This window comes from Parus major, chromosome 1 (genome assembly GCF_001522545.3).
Source record: "Parus major isolate Abel chromosome 1, Parus_major1.1, whole genome shotgun sequence".
NCBI classification, from domain to species: domain Eukaryota; kingdom Metazoa; phylum Chordata; class Aves; order Passeriformes; family Paridae; genus Parus; species Parus major.
In genome coordinates, this window is record NC_031768.1 from 4203613 (window position 1) to 4218557 (window position 14945).

Below are 14945 nucleotides of genomic sequence, written 5' to 3' on the forward strand. Positions count from 1 at the left end.
CAAATCCTGCAGGTCAGGTTTTCCTGCCTCTCGTTCTTCCTGGTGCCTCCTGAGTGCAGCTGGAGCAAGTGTGGAGCTGCCTCCTGTCCCTGTCCTGGAGGGAGGAAGGGGCATGTGGCAGAACTCATTGAGCACATGTGGTCAGCAGGGGACACCAGGCAGCTGCTGTGCATCAGAACAGCTTTGCCAGCCCCTCTTTGTTGAGAGAAACAATCAGGGAACCATAAAAACACCTCGGTGTTAATATTGCAAGCACAGTCTGACCACTTTGTGCAGTTCTGCCAGAGAGGAAGAGCTGAGCTTGCTGAATAGAGCTGCCATTGGAATTTCCATGAGCTTGGCCGTGTGGGGACACCCAGCTGGTGCTCCCAGACATTTCCTCCCTGTCCCATTATCCACGTTTTCTGCACATTCCGAGCCCAGCATCACGGGAACTCCCTGAGGAATCAGCTGAGACGAGACGTGCGGAGCTGCCGGGTTCCACTCACGTGGGGCAGATGACATTTCTCTGGATTGTGCCAGTTGTGCTGAGTTTCACTTCTCCACAGCCTGTGGTTTCCACATTTAACAGCACTTTGATCAGAGAGCCACGGCTGTGAGTGGTGAGGGATGGAGCTGCCGAACTGGCTTCCTGTGGAGGCCAGCCATGCCCTCAGAGCAACAATATCAGTGGCGTTTATTTGGAGCCTTCTGTGGGCATAAATTAAACTGAATTACTGGTGGCTCAGTCTTCAGAAACAGAGGAATGTTGAAGGCCATTCAGTGGCTTTTGCAATGGCCTTTGCTGTCTTAGTGTGAACATTAAATTAAATCTGTGTTTTTGTATGCTGTTAGAGCTGCATATGATGAATAAAAAAGCTATGGGAACAGGACTAAAAACCTGAATTTCACTGAACTTCCAGGTTACTTTTCAGACTTGGCTGGAGATGAGAACTGGCTTATCCCACATTATTCCTTGGACCATTTTCATTCTCCAGGATGTACCAAGAATGAGCAAAGTTAGATGGCTGCAGGAAGCTATTCCATTGTAGAAGGAAATTTGCCTTTTCCTCATTACATGAAACCCTTGAAGACTTATTCAGAGAAATAATTTTGAGCTGCCTGTTGGTAACCTAGTATTTATAGGACAGGTTTTTGGATCAGGTCCCTTCTTGAGACAGGATGTTCAGATCAACAAGCTGGTTTTAGTGAAGCAACCTGGAAGTGTTCAAGGCCAGGTTGGATAGGGCTTTAAACAACCTGGTCTAATGGAAAGTTCCCTACCCATGGCAGGGGGTTTGAGCTAGGTAACCTTTAAGGTCCCTTTCCAAACAAAAAAATAAAAATAAATAGATAAATAAATAGATAAATAGATAAATAAATAGAAATAGTCCTATGGGAAAAGAACTGGGGTTTTGGAAGGCCTTATGCTGAATGGAAGCCAAGGTAAATGAAAATGAAATTATGTAAGAGCATCATCTACCAGGGACATTCAGGAAGGTTGGTTTTTTCTTCACCAGGTGGGTGGCAAAGCACTGGAACAGGGTTCCCCTCCTCGGGGTTTTACCAGGCCTGGCTGGATAGATCTGCAGAACTGATCCATTGATCCTGACAGTCCTGCTCTGAGTAGGATCCCGGTCTAGGTGACTTCCAGGGCCCCTTTCAAGCTGTATTTTACAATTCTATGATGAATTTGATCTAATTCCAGGTTTACTGCCTTTATAACCGCCCAAGTGGGTGAGCTAGCGTGTGTTGAGTTCTATGCAAATGTTAGAAAATAGCATTTTTCCAGAGGCACCTTTTTTGTCCTGCAATCATCAACAATGAAGAAAATCTCAGTTTAAAATCTACAGTTATAAAAGTACTGTAGTTAGGTACCACCAGATATTCTAAAATAATACATCAAAGTACTCTAATTCAGTTAATGTGTAATATGCTGTGTGTGTGTGACTGTTAGTTTATTTTGTTTCTTTGAACAATTTAAGCAAATTTCCTCTCAATTTCTCTGGGGGTGGAAGAGTGTGAGGGAAAACTTTTTTTTTCCCTTTTGGAGGGAAGAAAGCAGAGGCTGTGCTGCTATCAAAGCATTCTCAAAATGCAATTTAAAATGTCAGCCACTATGGCAACAGTTTTGTGTTGTCTTCTTTAATAGGAGTAATTATTGTGCTCGAGCCAAATAATGAGTAATTAGAGACTGTTTATTTTCAAAGCTATTTCCAAGGTGCAAAATTGTACCTCTTTTCCTTTTCCCCCAACTTCTTCAAAATACAACTAAGTAATGATACTTAGGCCTTGCTTTTCAAATTGGTGTTAAGTGTGGTTGAGTTTGGTGTTGCTGCAGAAATTCATAGGGACAAACCAAAGGTGTGAGGGTGTGAGATGTCCAGAAGAAATAATTGCACAGCAGACAAAATGCAGTCCTGGGGTTCTGGACAAAAGTTATTTCTGCCACAGACCTTCTAGGCAGAATTTTACCATCTAATGAGTTTGGGGAGTGGGTGTTTGGTTATTCACCAGTGCCAGGGTCCTCGTGGGTGCAGCCTCGGGTGCCCCCAGTTCACTCTCACAGCATATTCCTGCTAAAGGAGTCTTCCCACACTTAGGGGTGAAGAAAGGGTTGGTTCAGATGAGTGATTCCACAGAAAATTCCTTGTTTGGGCATTTTGTTTGTTGTGAAGGTTGGTTTCCCATCTGATCTGTGAGTTGCAGCCTCCCATTCCCTCCACCAACACGAAAGGGGCTGTGAGGGACAGGAGTGAGGGTGCAGGATTGTCCCTTTCAACACCAGCCCACAATTAAGTTGAATTAAGTCTAAAAAAAACCCTAAATCTTTAAATAATATGAGGTCTTATGAGGCCAGAGACTGAATGATGACCAAAATCTATGCAGATAAAGCAACCAACCTATTCTGCATTTTTTTAAGAACCTTAAAGTCCACCTTTGTAAAATTCAGGCTCCATTCTTCCTTTCAAGGGTGTAGTTTATGGTAATCTCTTTAAACATAGTTTCAAAGTTGTGACTAAGATATGTGAAAATAAGAGATACGGTTTTTAGTGGATGGGATCACTTCCCATCTGGCAAGAGTGTGCCTGTATGTAAAATGTGTGAGAAATCAAGCAGGACAGTTAAAACTGAGGCCTTCATGAAAAAATACTCAGATGTGTCATGGCAGTGGCTGACTAGAGAAGAGAATTACGACTGCTTCTTGCCTTAATTTTGTCATCATTTTTTGAGTTGCTGGGTTAGCTCTCCTGGCCCAACACCTTTGCTACTTCATGTCCCTGCTCCTCACTCCTGACACTGCCTCTCTTCCACTCCCCTTTTGTGGACAGCTGTCACCCAGCTCTCCTGCCTCACCTCACCTTCCTTCTAGATTTTCATCCACAAGAGTGTCTGTGCTGCTCTCCACACTGCACTTTGTGTTTAGGATAAAGTCCTTTAAGGTATCTGTGAAGCTGATGAACCCTCCTGCTGCTCTGTAAGAAGACAGCAAACACAGAAGATCATAGAATCACCTGAGGTGCTTTTCCAGTTGTTGGAAATGCCAGAAACAAGCAAAAAGCTGCCCAGGCCCCACCCTACACCAGGGTGGGTGTTGTAGGGTACTTAATTGGGTATTTTTGAAAGATTAGTGCAGAGGCAAAAAAGTGATCCAGTGGTTTGGGCTTTGACTGACTGGAATCCCTCTTCTCTCTGAGCCTGTGGAGGTGTGGGAGAGTCACGGTCTCCTTATGCTTCAGAGCCCCTTGTTATAAACACGGGATTCTTGCATTTTTATTGCCATGAGAAACGCGGTAAAACACGAGGGTGCCGAGACGTGCCGTGACGGGGCAGAGGGATACACAAGTACTTTTTAAACAGTGTCTGTAGACCTGAGCTCTGTCTCTCTGACCCGATTTCTGTAACTCCCCAGAAGCTGACGGCTCTCCTGTCTCTGAGATCGAGGGCCCTTTCACCACAGCGGACGTCGCCAGCAACTGCGTCTCCAGCGTTTCCTTCCACGAGCCCGTGCTCTGGATCGCCTCCTACGCCCTGATGAGCCTGTGTGGGGTCATCCTGCTGGTCCTCATCGTCCTGCTGCTCATCCCACCCCGCTGCCAGCACCGCTACACGGACAATGACGTGGTCAACGACGAGTCCTCCCTCGTGCGCCACCGGTGGAAATGAGAGGCTGGATCCCAAAACAGACTTAAAAACGGGACCAAGGACAAAGAGCTCTGCCAAGGGGAAGAAGCCAATGCCTCCTCAGTCCTTTCTACGTTCCTACAGAACGCTGTTGAAAATCCCACCAAATATCCTGCATCGTGACTTTTATAGCTTTATTTTCTAATACTGGTTCTGAACCAAAGCACTGTTAGCCACCTCTGAAGTGCTACGGTACTGGATTTGCTACTGCAGTACAATGAGCCTTTATGCTCTCTACAGTACCTTCTTTAAAAAAAAAAAAAAAAGCAAACCAAAACTAAAAAAAGTTTAAGAAAAAAATATAAAAAAAACACACCATGATGTTCTTCCACTGTCTGAACAAAATTGCCCATCTTTCTTTCACAAAAAAAAAAAAAGGAGCTGTCAGTATTTTCTAACTAATCGAGCCTGACTGTAGAAAAAGAGAAAAAAATTAATACTCTTTCTTATTAATTGCATTAAATGAATACTGCTTTCTGTTTACATCAGTTTATTTTGAAACTGTGCTTATGATGTGGGGGAGGGAGAAAAGCCAGACTTAAGCAGCAGAGAAAAAGCAAGGGAGATGAAGAAGAAATGTTGGTTTGTGGTTTCTTTCCCTCAGGATCACTGCTGCCACTTGAGAGGGTCACCCTCCCTGAGAGCTGTAACAAAACAGTCCAAGGTGGTGAAAACTGGGAAACAAACTTGTTCAGCCTTAGAGTAAAACAAGACTACCTCTCTTAATTTACAAGGATGCTACCACTGGTGAGTGTGTGGATTAGAACTGGTCTTGAAGCACAAAGATGCTCCACACAACCAAATGTAACGGCTTGGCTTTGAAATTTTTTTTGGGATTTTATAAAAATTAATACTTCATGGCGTTCCACTTTGGTGCACAAAAAAAAAAAAAAAGAAACCTTTCAGTTTCCCCCACCTCGTGTAGGGTTTTGTTGGGTTTTTTCTGAGTTTGATATTTAGAAAAGGCTGATCTGCATATGTATGGACAGACAAGAAAGTGAGGTCTGTGTTCTGCTGTATTTCTAGGGAAGGTGTAACAAAAAGAAAACAAAATAAGAAAGACAACTCTTTTTTTTTTCTTTTTTTTTCATTTGGCTGAGCTCAGCAACCTTGAAATTCAAAGGAGAAGTACCTGTCTGTATGGACAGGCTGTGGAGTGAAAGTCTTTATGCTGGCTGATTTTTCAGCTCAAGCAGCAGTTGGAGGTGTTCATTTTGGCATCAATCAAATGAAAAGTGTGTTTGTCCTGCCTGGATGAAAACAAACACGTGGTGGGACTGGAAACAACAGTGGGAGAAGGCAGGGGAGGATGTATTTGACCAGGTTTCCATTCTGCAAACGCAGATCATCATGCTGAGGTCAGAACGAGGTGCTTTCTTTGCAGATAGGACAATTTTTCTTTTCTCTAGTTGCAGGCTTCTCTGTAACACTGGCCTAAGTGTACGGATTGGAAAGATAAACAGTGCAAGGCAGAGGATTTTTTATACATAAAAAAAGGAAAATATATTCCTTTGCATTTTGATAGCAGAGCAGTTTGCTATCTGTATGGGAAATGAGGAAAAAAAAAAAAAAGCTTAGCTCTGAATTTCCCAATCCCTTGCCCAGACAATTTTCTGCCCAAAATCCTTTCATATAGCTCTGTGATTCACACTGCCTCTGTATCTGACTCTGAGTGGAATAAGGAAAGATTTTTTATTTTTTTTTTATTTTTTTTCAGGAATGGTGCATTTACACAGATGCACGTCATGTGTGTGAAAATAAAACACTGTGGGGTTTTTTTTAACTAACTTATGTCTTTCACGTCATAACTGGAAGTGCCTGTGGTTTTCTTTTCAATTCTTGCACTTTCAGATTGCTTGGCTCAGTAGAGTAAAATAATTGATGCTGTGATTCTACGTCTGAAAATGATTTCTTGTGGAATTTGGAGTTGGAAACAGGAAGGAATTTTGAGCTTGTCTCCTTCTCCCTCTGCCTCTTAGTTTTTAAGAGGAGAAAAATTGTGAATTACATGAAATAAGCCATAGAGCTTAGCTGTTTTCTCAGTGTTCTACTTTGTATATCTCTTTCCAAATATCTTTAAATTAAGAATTACACATTGTCCTCCTGGGTTTTGTTTTAACACATAACAACTCCAGAGGTGTATTCCTTCTTTTTCTACCGTATGGCAGTAGAAGTTATGCTTCTGTCACTTGTTCCAAACCAAAACACAGTATGGATTTTGGATGGATAGTGTTAAACAATAAACCCTCTTTCAATTCAGAAAGTGAAAACAACTTGTATGCTCTTAAAAAGTTTCACTTCATTGCTCCCCTCACCTCAGAACCTTCCTATCTCCTCACCACAAAGAGTTTTAGGAAGAAATTTATTGGGAAAGGTTCTGAGTAGGATCTTTAGTGAGATTTCTTCTGAGTTGGTGAACAAAGTCTTCTTATTGCACTGGATTTATAGAAAAGATTTAAGTATTACCCTTTCCCTTTGAATGTCCTTGGTCAAGATATTTTGAGGGAAACACTTGAATGAGGAGGAGCGGTAACCAAGTAGCACAAATGAAATACTGATATATTCTTGAGTTTTCCTGGCATTCCTTCACACTAAAAATGTGGCTCCTGGTAAAAATGCTGTGAGTGACACCTGCTCACAGCACAAACTTCATCTGGGCTTGTAAATTGCTACTGGCGGAAATTCAGGTGAGCATTGCTTTGTTGCTCTGGCAACAAGGAGAGCAATGGAAACCCTGGAGAGTTCATTTTTAGCCTACAACACATTAAGAAAAATAATGCTCCCGAGCAGTTTTGTATGGAAGATGAAACACAGTGATAGTTACATAGATATAGTTACACTATAACCATGTGTGGTCACTTGGTAACTCACAGTGATCTCTTTCTCTGATATATTTCAAAAAATGTATATGTTTTGAGATATGTTCCTGTTAACCAACTTCAAGTGTAAGAATAAACCACACCTTAAAAAAAAAAAAAAATGGGGGGAGGGGGGTTGAAAAAACCCCAGAGCATTGAGTAAAGATGATACTGGAAAATATCCTTTATTTATTATGGAAGACAGGATGCTCCAAATCACAGCACTCCAAACTATCCCTTGTAAAAAATATCAATATTTCGTGCTGACCCAGCTCTCCTCTGATGGGAATGCAACACCACATCCCAGGAAAGTTTCAGAAAGTTGTGTTCCCCTGGCTGCAGCCTCGCAGGTAATCTGATACCATCGGTGAGATAGCCAGGGATTTCAGGGGGTGTGCTTTGAGTTGGAGTGGTTAAACCTGAGCCCAGCCCTGGGAATAGGTTCATTCTATCCCGCTGCCTTCGCAAGTTTTAGAAATACTATCATGGGTTTCTTGGCGCAATTTAAATGCTGAGGGAAATAGATGAAGCATTTTAATAAGGCTTTTGTTCAGGGGCTGCCAAAGAAGTTAGGTGGAGGGGATTGTTCTGTTTTTAAGGTGAAGGATTGTGTTTAGGATGTGCATGTTGCATCAACCTGAATGCAATGTAGCAATGGGTTTTGGTGTCTCTTGTGCTCAGCAGCTGTAAAATTTATCAGTGAAAGTCAACCTATGAGTACCCAATCCTTGTGTATTGGCTGGCTTTGTCTTACTGAAGGATTTCCTTTTAAATATTAAGAGGCTTGTGAGAGTTGCACAGCACTGCACATTTTCAGAGAGACAAAGAGAGATCCTTAAATTTTCCAGTATTACAAAATGATTGTGCTGCTGGAAATTTCTTTGATTTCCGTAGGGGTTTCCAGAAACTGGGCTGGTGTTGATTGTCATATCCTCATCTCAGACATTAATATAAATAGCAATATGAGTGGTGTAATGAAAGGTGTTGGTACAGTGACCTGTGGAGGTGCAACTAAAGGGAATTGCAGAAAGAAAAATAAATAGGATGCCTTTAGCTTCATTAAAAATTGCAAGAGCATAACAGATCTATCCTTTGCATAAAATGCTGTACTTTTTACCAAGACATTAGTTCCTGTCAAACTTGACTCTCTGATTGATAAATTGTTCATTTCTGGCTGCTGAAGTCTTTGCTGCTGTTGAGAGAAGTGAAGATAGGTTGGTAATGGGATACGAGCATTCTTCTGAGCCAGTTAGATTTGCTGGATTTTGAGGCTTAATTAGATGCTAATCCAGGCTTGTGAGTAATCCAGCATCCTGGGAATGGCTCTTTGGGAATGCTAGCAGAAATACTTGGCTTCAGCCAAACCCCTGGGTGAGATGGATCCAAAACACAAAAGGCACGGTGAGGCGGCAGCTGCTGAAAAGCTGCTGTAGGTGCAACATCCAACAATCCCCATTTCCTTTGGCAAGGGCCCACTTGCCTGAATATTCTGGAAACCAGCACTCCAAGGTGCCTTTTGGTGCTACTGGGAATTATCCACTCCCAGGTGAAGACAGGGCACGACCATCTTTAGACTGGATCATTGCCCAGCTGCTGAATATTCCTCTCTCCATGTAACACAGAGCTGTTTCTCACCCCCAGCACTGGCACTTGTGAGCAGCAGGACAGGAGATCATCAAACATGCTGACATCAATGACTGTGCAGTAGTAATATAAGAAAGGTTTGTATTTGGCCAGATTTTTGTGGTCAGGTGGTCTTTGAAATACTTGGAATTTTAGATTCGACCGTGAAGGCACACGCAGAATTTCTTGTGAGCTAGCCAAAAGTAAAATACAAAAGGTAATTTTTAAAATTTAAAAAGAAGGAGCTCTCAATTAGTGTTCTCTTCCTTTTTATTTTTTTTTTTAATTGATAACAATCACTTAAATATATTTTAGTATAGTCGCTGTCCTACTAATTCACTGGTTGTAAGTCTGATTTTTCTCATTTGTCTTCTAGGCCATTTACCCCTTCTCATTCCCCCCCCAAAAAAGTTGCTAAAAGGTTAAGATCTCCATTTTCCAATTTCAGCTTTCTAACAAATGACATGCTTTTCTTGTTTATCATATCATCAGACCTGTTTTAAAGTAGTTCTTTAATGTTTTAAAAATTAACTGTAGGTTGAAAATCCTTGCAATGCAATTAGGAGAAGAATTGGAGCCAGAGCTTTACCTGTGCCAATGGTCCCTGAATTTTAATGTGTGCCAAGAACTCTTCTGTGCATTTGACTACATTCCCTGGACTTCTTTCACTCCCCACTTGGAAATACACCCTGGTGCTGTATATTCTCATTTTTCTCCATCCTCAGGAAGTACAGGGTGGAGAGGAGGACCACAAGGAGCTCTGAGAGCTCCATCCATGACATTTTTTTTCCTAAAAACAACTCCAGCTGAGCAACTGAATTTGCTCTGATTTTACAGCAATGTGTATTTAGGCAAAACACTCAAATAAAGGACATTGTTTGTAACAATCCTCTCATCCCGTCCCCCTCTGATGAGGGCAATTTTCACAGGGCCAAGTCAAACCTGCACAGGGCATGTTTATTGCAGTGTTCTCAGAGAGGGGTTATAGAGCTGAATGTTTAAATGGCTCTATTTGCAGCATGGCTGTCCTCTGGAAAATTTTGTGGTTAAAAAAAAAAAAAATGGAATTGAGAATGTTTAGAGTTAATAAAAAGACAGCAATTTCTTGATGGCACAAAGGTGTGGATTATTGCAATATGTGCTGGAAAAAATTGCTTTGGTAGCCAGTACTCTGTGTGTGCAGAAACTACACAAAGTTCAGTGTTTAAGACTTACCTGAAACAGGCAGTTCACTTTTTTTATTGCAAATTTTATATGGAGATGCAGAGATCTTTTAAGGCTTTTAACACTCCATTAACTGTTACTTGATAGTTATTCAGGAAATGTGGAAAGGATTTCACCTTTAAGGAAATTATTCCAGCTTAGAGAGGCATTTCTTCACCTGTTGTTTTGGTTTGGTTGGTTGTTTTTTTTTATTAGACAATGTTTTTAACATTGACTGAAAAGAAAATGGGATCAAAACTTTGAATAAAGGGGTATAGTCTTTCTAATTCAATCTTCAGGTTATGTTAGGATCTCTATCCCACTTACTGTCAAGCCGCATTACTCAATTTTCCAAAAACTGATACTTTGTACTTTCAGGTCTTGCCATTTTCAGATAAACACTATGTAAAAAAATCAGATTTTATGCTGCGTAAAATAAATGATTAATTCTTTCAACCTATTCTGTGTGTCTGTTAAATCCTGTTAAGATGAATTTCAAAGCTGATAAATTATATCCATCCAAATTCCTCCTGTGACTGTCAATTCCAACTTCTGGCAGAGAAAGCAGAGCTGCTGTAGATCCCGTCTGACCCTGGCAGAGGAGGGGGAGGCAGCCAAGTTTAGCTCCGAGGTGATTTTTTTTTTCCCCTGCTTATTCCCGAATTAGAGATATTCCTGCTTCAACTTTTCATTTCAGTATGGGGCAGAATGGAGCAGGGGAAGCATGAAGCTGGGAAGGTGAAGCTGCTGATGGTTTGGAGTGGAATCGGGTCATACCTAGGGCTGTTCTTGCCCTGGGATGAGGATGGAGAAGGGACACAAATCCCCAATCCCTGCTCCGCAATCTTTCCTCGCCAGGTGGAGCCCAAGGGGCGTTTTCCAACTCTTGGATATTTTTGGCCGAATTCCCTTAAAAGTTACTTTCATTTTCTTTTTTGAATACCCGACCTCTAAGGTCCTTAGCTTAAGGTCTTCTGATCGTTTATCATCTCCCTCTTCCCTCCACCTAAACTTTTAAAAGTCCCTTTTAAAAGGCCTCTTTTAAAAGTCCCTTTTTTTAAGCCCATAGCTTTTTAAGGGCAGCACGGTGTATTTATTGTGTAAATTGTAAATTTAGGGCATTAGCCAAGTAAGATGGAGTGGCAGCAACTGTTCAATATTTTTCCTTCAAAGCCGGCAGGTTTTGCTTATTTCTGTCCTGCTATTCAGCGAAGGCTCTCCATTAATGCCACAGGTATCCCTGTGGTGTTATCCACAGGCGTTGGTTATCCATGGTAATCCACCCATCCAGGTGTTGGATGGGGCTCTGAGCAGCCTGTTCCAGTGAAAGGTGTCCCTGCCCATGGCAAGGGGTGGGAATTGGATAATCTTTAAGGTTCCTTCCAAACCATTCCATGATCCCTTTATTACACAGCTCTGCTCCACAACTTGTTATTTTTCTCGTGCTTAAGCTTCTCTTACGCTCTGGAAATTGCCATCATCTTCAGAGCACCCTCCATTCTTCAGGCTCATTGACCCCAGAACTTTAAAACTGTTTAATCACACTTCCCTTGCTCATCTTTGCCCATGAAAACTGGCCTGTCTAGACAAAACAGCTTTTAAGTTTGTGTGTGAAACACGAAAGTGAGAATTCATTGCGAAATTAAAGGGGTTTTTTTTGATAATGACAGTGAAGTGTACACAAATACGTGAAGGTTGGCAATGCAAGTGCTCTGTGTAATTTTCCAGTACGATGTGTAATTCTGATGGCCACTTAAACAGTAAACATTTACTATTCTTCCCTTTCTCCACCAAAACAAGCTCTTTAAAAATAAATGGCTTGTGGCTTTTTTATTTTTTCCCCTTCTAGAGGCTGACAAGTACCACTTGCCTATACCTTGACTCATCATCTGTTTGGCTGGGGAATTCAATAGCATTTCCCAAAATACAGATTATTGTAAAGAATACAGGGATCTGTGCTGCACAAATACTAGAGTATTGGATTTTTAAAGCTGTTAGCTAGATGAGACTGTTTTCTATGAATAAACAAGGTATTGTGATTCTTCAAATTCTTTCTTTTCATGCACCCAGAATTGTACTGAACTCCTATGAGTAGGAATACCATTTACTTTTCCCTTGAGTGCTTTTTAATTGTAAATTTAAGATTACTTTCAGCTTTCTGTATTCTTACTGAATGAGATTCTTTTCATTGTTGGACAGCTTGAGCATTCTCCAGGCTGGTGGTTTATACTGATTTTTAATTGCAGATTCATTTTTGACTGATTTGAATGATACATTCATTTGCTGATGTATTCATCTTGTATCTGGATGAAGTGCAGGTAAATATATTTTTTCTCCAGATTTTCTCTGGATTATCAAAGCACAAAGAAAACCACACAAATTAGCCCCACCTTTGTATGGTTTAGCAGGCCAGCAATGCCCCAGATTCACAAGCTCTACAGGTTTTCCAGCTTATCAGCTGAAAGTAATCAATGCTTGCTTTTTGCCCTTTGTTAAATGATCCATTATTGCATATCTTGAGGAAAGTGACTTTAATCCTTTATATCCACAAAAGAAGCATCTAAAAGTTCTCATCTTGTTTTAAGTATTTGTTCCTGGGTTTCATAAAGACAGGCAAGGTATACCAGAAAAAAAAGGAAAAAAAAAATAAAAATAAAAAAGGGGGGAACCCCAAAAAAACAAAAACCAGAAAATAACAGACAAAAATTTTATTACAACAGACATGTACATCTCTATTTCTCTATGTTCCCCTTCATGTCACCACCACACAGAATGCTGAGTTACAGCACAGGCAGGTGGTGAATTATGGGTGAGTTAAATTATGGCCCAGGCACGTGGTAAATTATGGGTGAGTTAAATAACTGCTCTTCCATACTGCTGCCCCTGCTGTCCCTGTACATGTTCTTGTCTGCCCTGAGTCTTAGGTAAAATTAGACATCAGCTGCACATTTTATGTAGGAGGTCTACTTTTTTAAGTTCTTGTGAGCTCCACAAGTAAAGATCTAGTTCAATGTTCTCTCCCTGCCTTGCAAACTCTGCCTCCGTTTCAAATCATTAAAATTCTTTAAACTCGTCCTGGCAGGATTGAAAATCCGCTGCTGGCCTTTTGTGGGCAAGCAGAAAACACGTAAATTAAATTCTTACAAGGGCTGGAACGACACTTCTGCTCGTTTGTTAGTCAAGTGAGGTGGATGCAGAAAATCTCTCTGTTGGTGCCATGGTTCAAAGAGCAAGCAGGAACTTGCTGGTGTTGTTTTAACCGTGTTAGACCATAAACTTCCTCTGCTGGCTGGATTTTGTGGTGATGAGACAAGAATAAGACCCTGTAGATGCATTCACCTGCTCCATTCAGTGTCATTTGTTTCCTGACTAAATTTCCTGTCCTGCTTAGCACCAAAGGGTTTTACAGCCTCACAGTACTAATATTAATATTAATATTTTGTAAGTTTTTTCTCTAAGCTTTCCAATTACAGAATGAATGTTTGCAGGATGAAACCAGAAATGATCCTTCAGAAGGGTTCTGCACCTCACTAATCACTAAAGAAAGAAGTGTTGCTTGTGTTTTTTGCAGATACAAAACTGAGATATCTGAAGTATCTAAAACACTTTAGAGTTTACTCTTCTTTGGCACTTAAAATCCCCTCAGCCACTGAATCCCTGGGATTTGGCAGGCCAACAAACCAGGATTTGTAGCAAATGCCTGGGTGTAGTTCCATGTAGTTTAGGCAGTAATGAAAAGTAGCCTGCTACACTTTTCTTGTGGGCAAAAACAGGTAAAATTTAATTTTTTCCAATAGACACTGATGGCCAGTGAAGTGGTTTTTTCACTGTATTGAGGTGGTGACAAAGTTCCTAAGGGCTTAAATGTTTTCTCTATGGAATCTGTGAGCCACCTCTACTCGTACAATAAATTTATTTCAAAATTAAATTATCCCAAGTCCTAGTTAATATTCCTTGCTTTAATAAAAAGGAAATTTTCATTCAGTTACAAAGCAGTGTTTTGGGTTTGGAGCTGTATTATTGTTACTTTAAGGGCTACAAGTTCAGTCTTCAACAGTTTCAATCATTTATTAACAGGAGCATCATTTTCTGATGTGCCAGCTTGCAGGATAACACTTCCTAAAGAAATAACAGCATATTTTGAAAAGTATACCAGATTAATGTTGCCCTTAACTTCCTCTTGCCTTCTCATAACTCTTTTTCCTTTCTGTCCAATGCTTCTCATTCCTTAAGTTTATTTGTCCCACGTTACCTCTTTAATTATTCACACACCCAGGTTTTATGGGGCATCGCTTTTTCATTTGCAAGCTCCAGTACATTTGAAAATAACCAGCAGCAATTACTCCCTTAGGTTTTACCTGCAATTTACTGGGTGTTATAATATACCACTTGCAGACAAGGACAAGAAACACCTCTCCTCCAGGGACTGGAAACATTTACAGCTTTCAAAAGTATCCTGGGAGGAATGCAAAAGCCCCACTCTGGCTGCAGTTCCTATATGAACCCTCCTGCAGGATTTTATTCATCTGTTTGCTGAGCTAAACGTAATTCCTGTGCAGAATTAGAGGGAGAAGGAACGAAAGAGCTTAGTGGGAACTAAATCTGAAAGGTTTTAAGGGCAACTGCAGTGCAGAATCACAGAGCAGTTTGAGCGATTTTCTAAATGAAAATTGGTGACCCAGCAGGGAGGAAACCTCCAGGTGATGGTGCAGGACACCTGGGGCACAAGGAAAGATGAACCAAGGGTGGGATGGAGCTCGTGGTGGAAATTGTGTCATCCCAGTGCTGTGACGAGGGGTGGAAGAAGGAGGAGGGGTCTCCAATGGAAAAAGCCCTGGGTTGGGTTCAACAGGCTCAAAAATCACTGGTTCATCTGGAGAATAGATCCAAACTCAAAGAGAGTAGATTGGCTATTTGGAAGAAATTCTTCACTGTGAGGGTGGTGGGGTGCTTCCCCATCCCTGGAAGTGTCCAAAGCCTGAGTAAGCTGATGTGCTGGGACGTTCCCTGCTCATGGTAGCAGGTCTGGGACCAGATGATGTTCAAGGTCCCTTCCAACCCAAACCATTTAGCGATTGAGAAAAAATTAAAAAAAAT

General features: G+C 41.2%; 1 protein-coding gene across 1 annotated transcript in view; it reads left to right on the forward strand.

Moving 5' to 3' along the window:
* The window catches only part of BACE2 (beta-secretase 2), a 51126-nt gene extending 40822 nt beyond the window's left edge, over positions 1-10304 (forward strand). Inside the window, exon 9 of the mRNA XM_015646117.3 lies at positions 3893-10304. Coding sequence (XP_015501603.1) covers positions 3893-4146 — 254 coding nt within the window. The 3' untranslated portion in view covers positions 4147-10304. The remainder of the gene's footprint in view (positions 1-3892) is intronic.
* The last annotated feature ends 4641 nt before the right edge of the window (positions 10305-14945 follow it).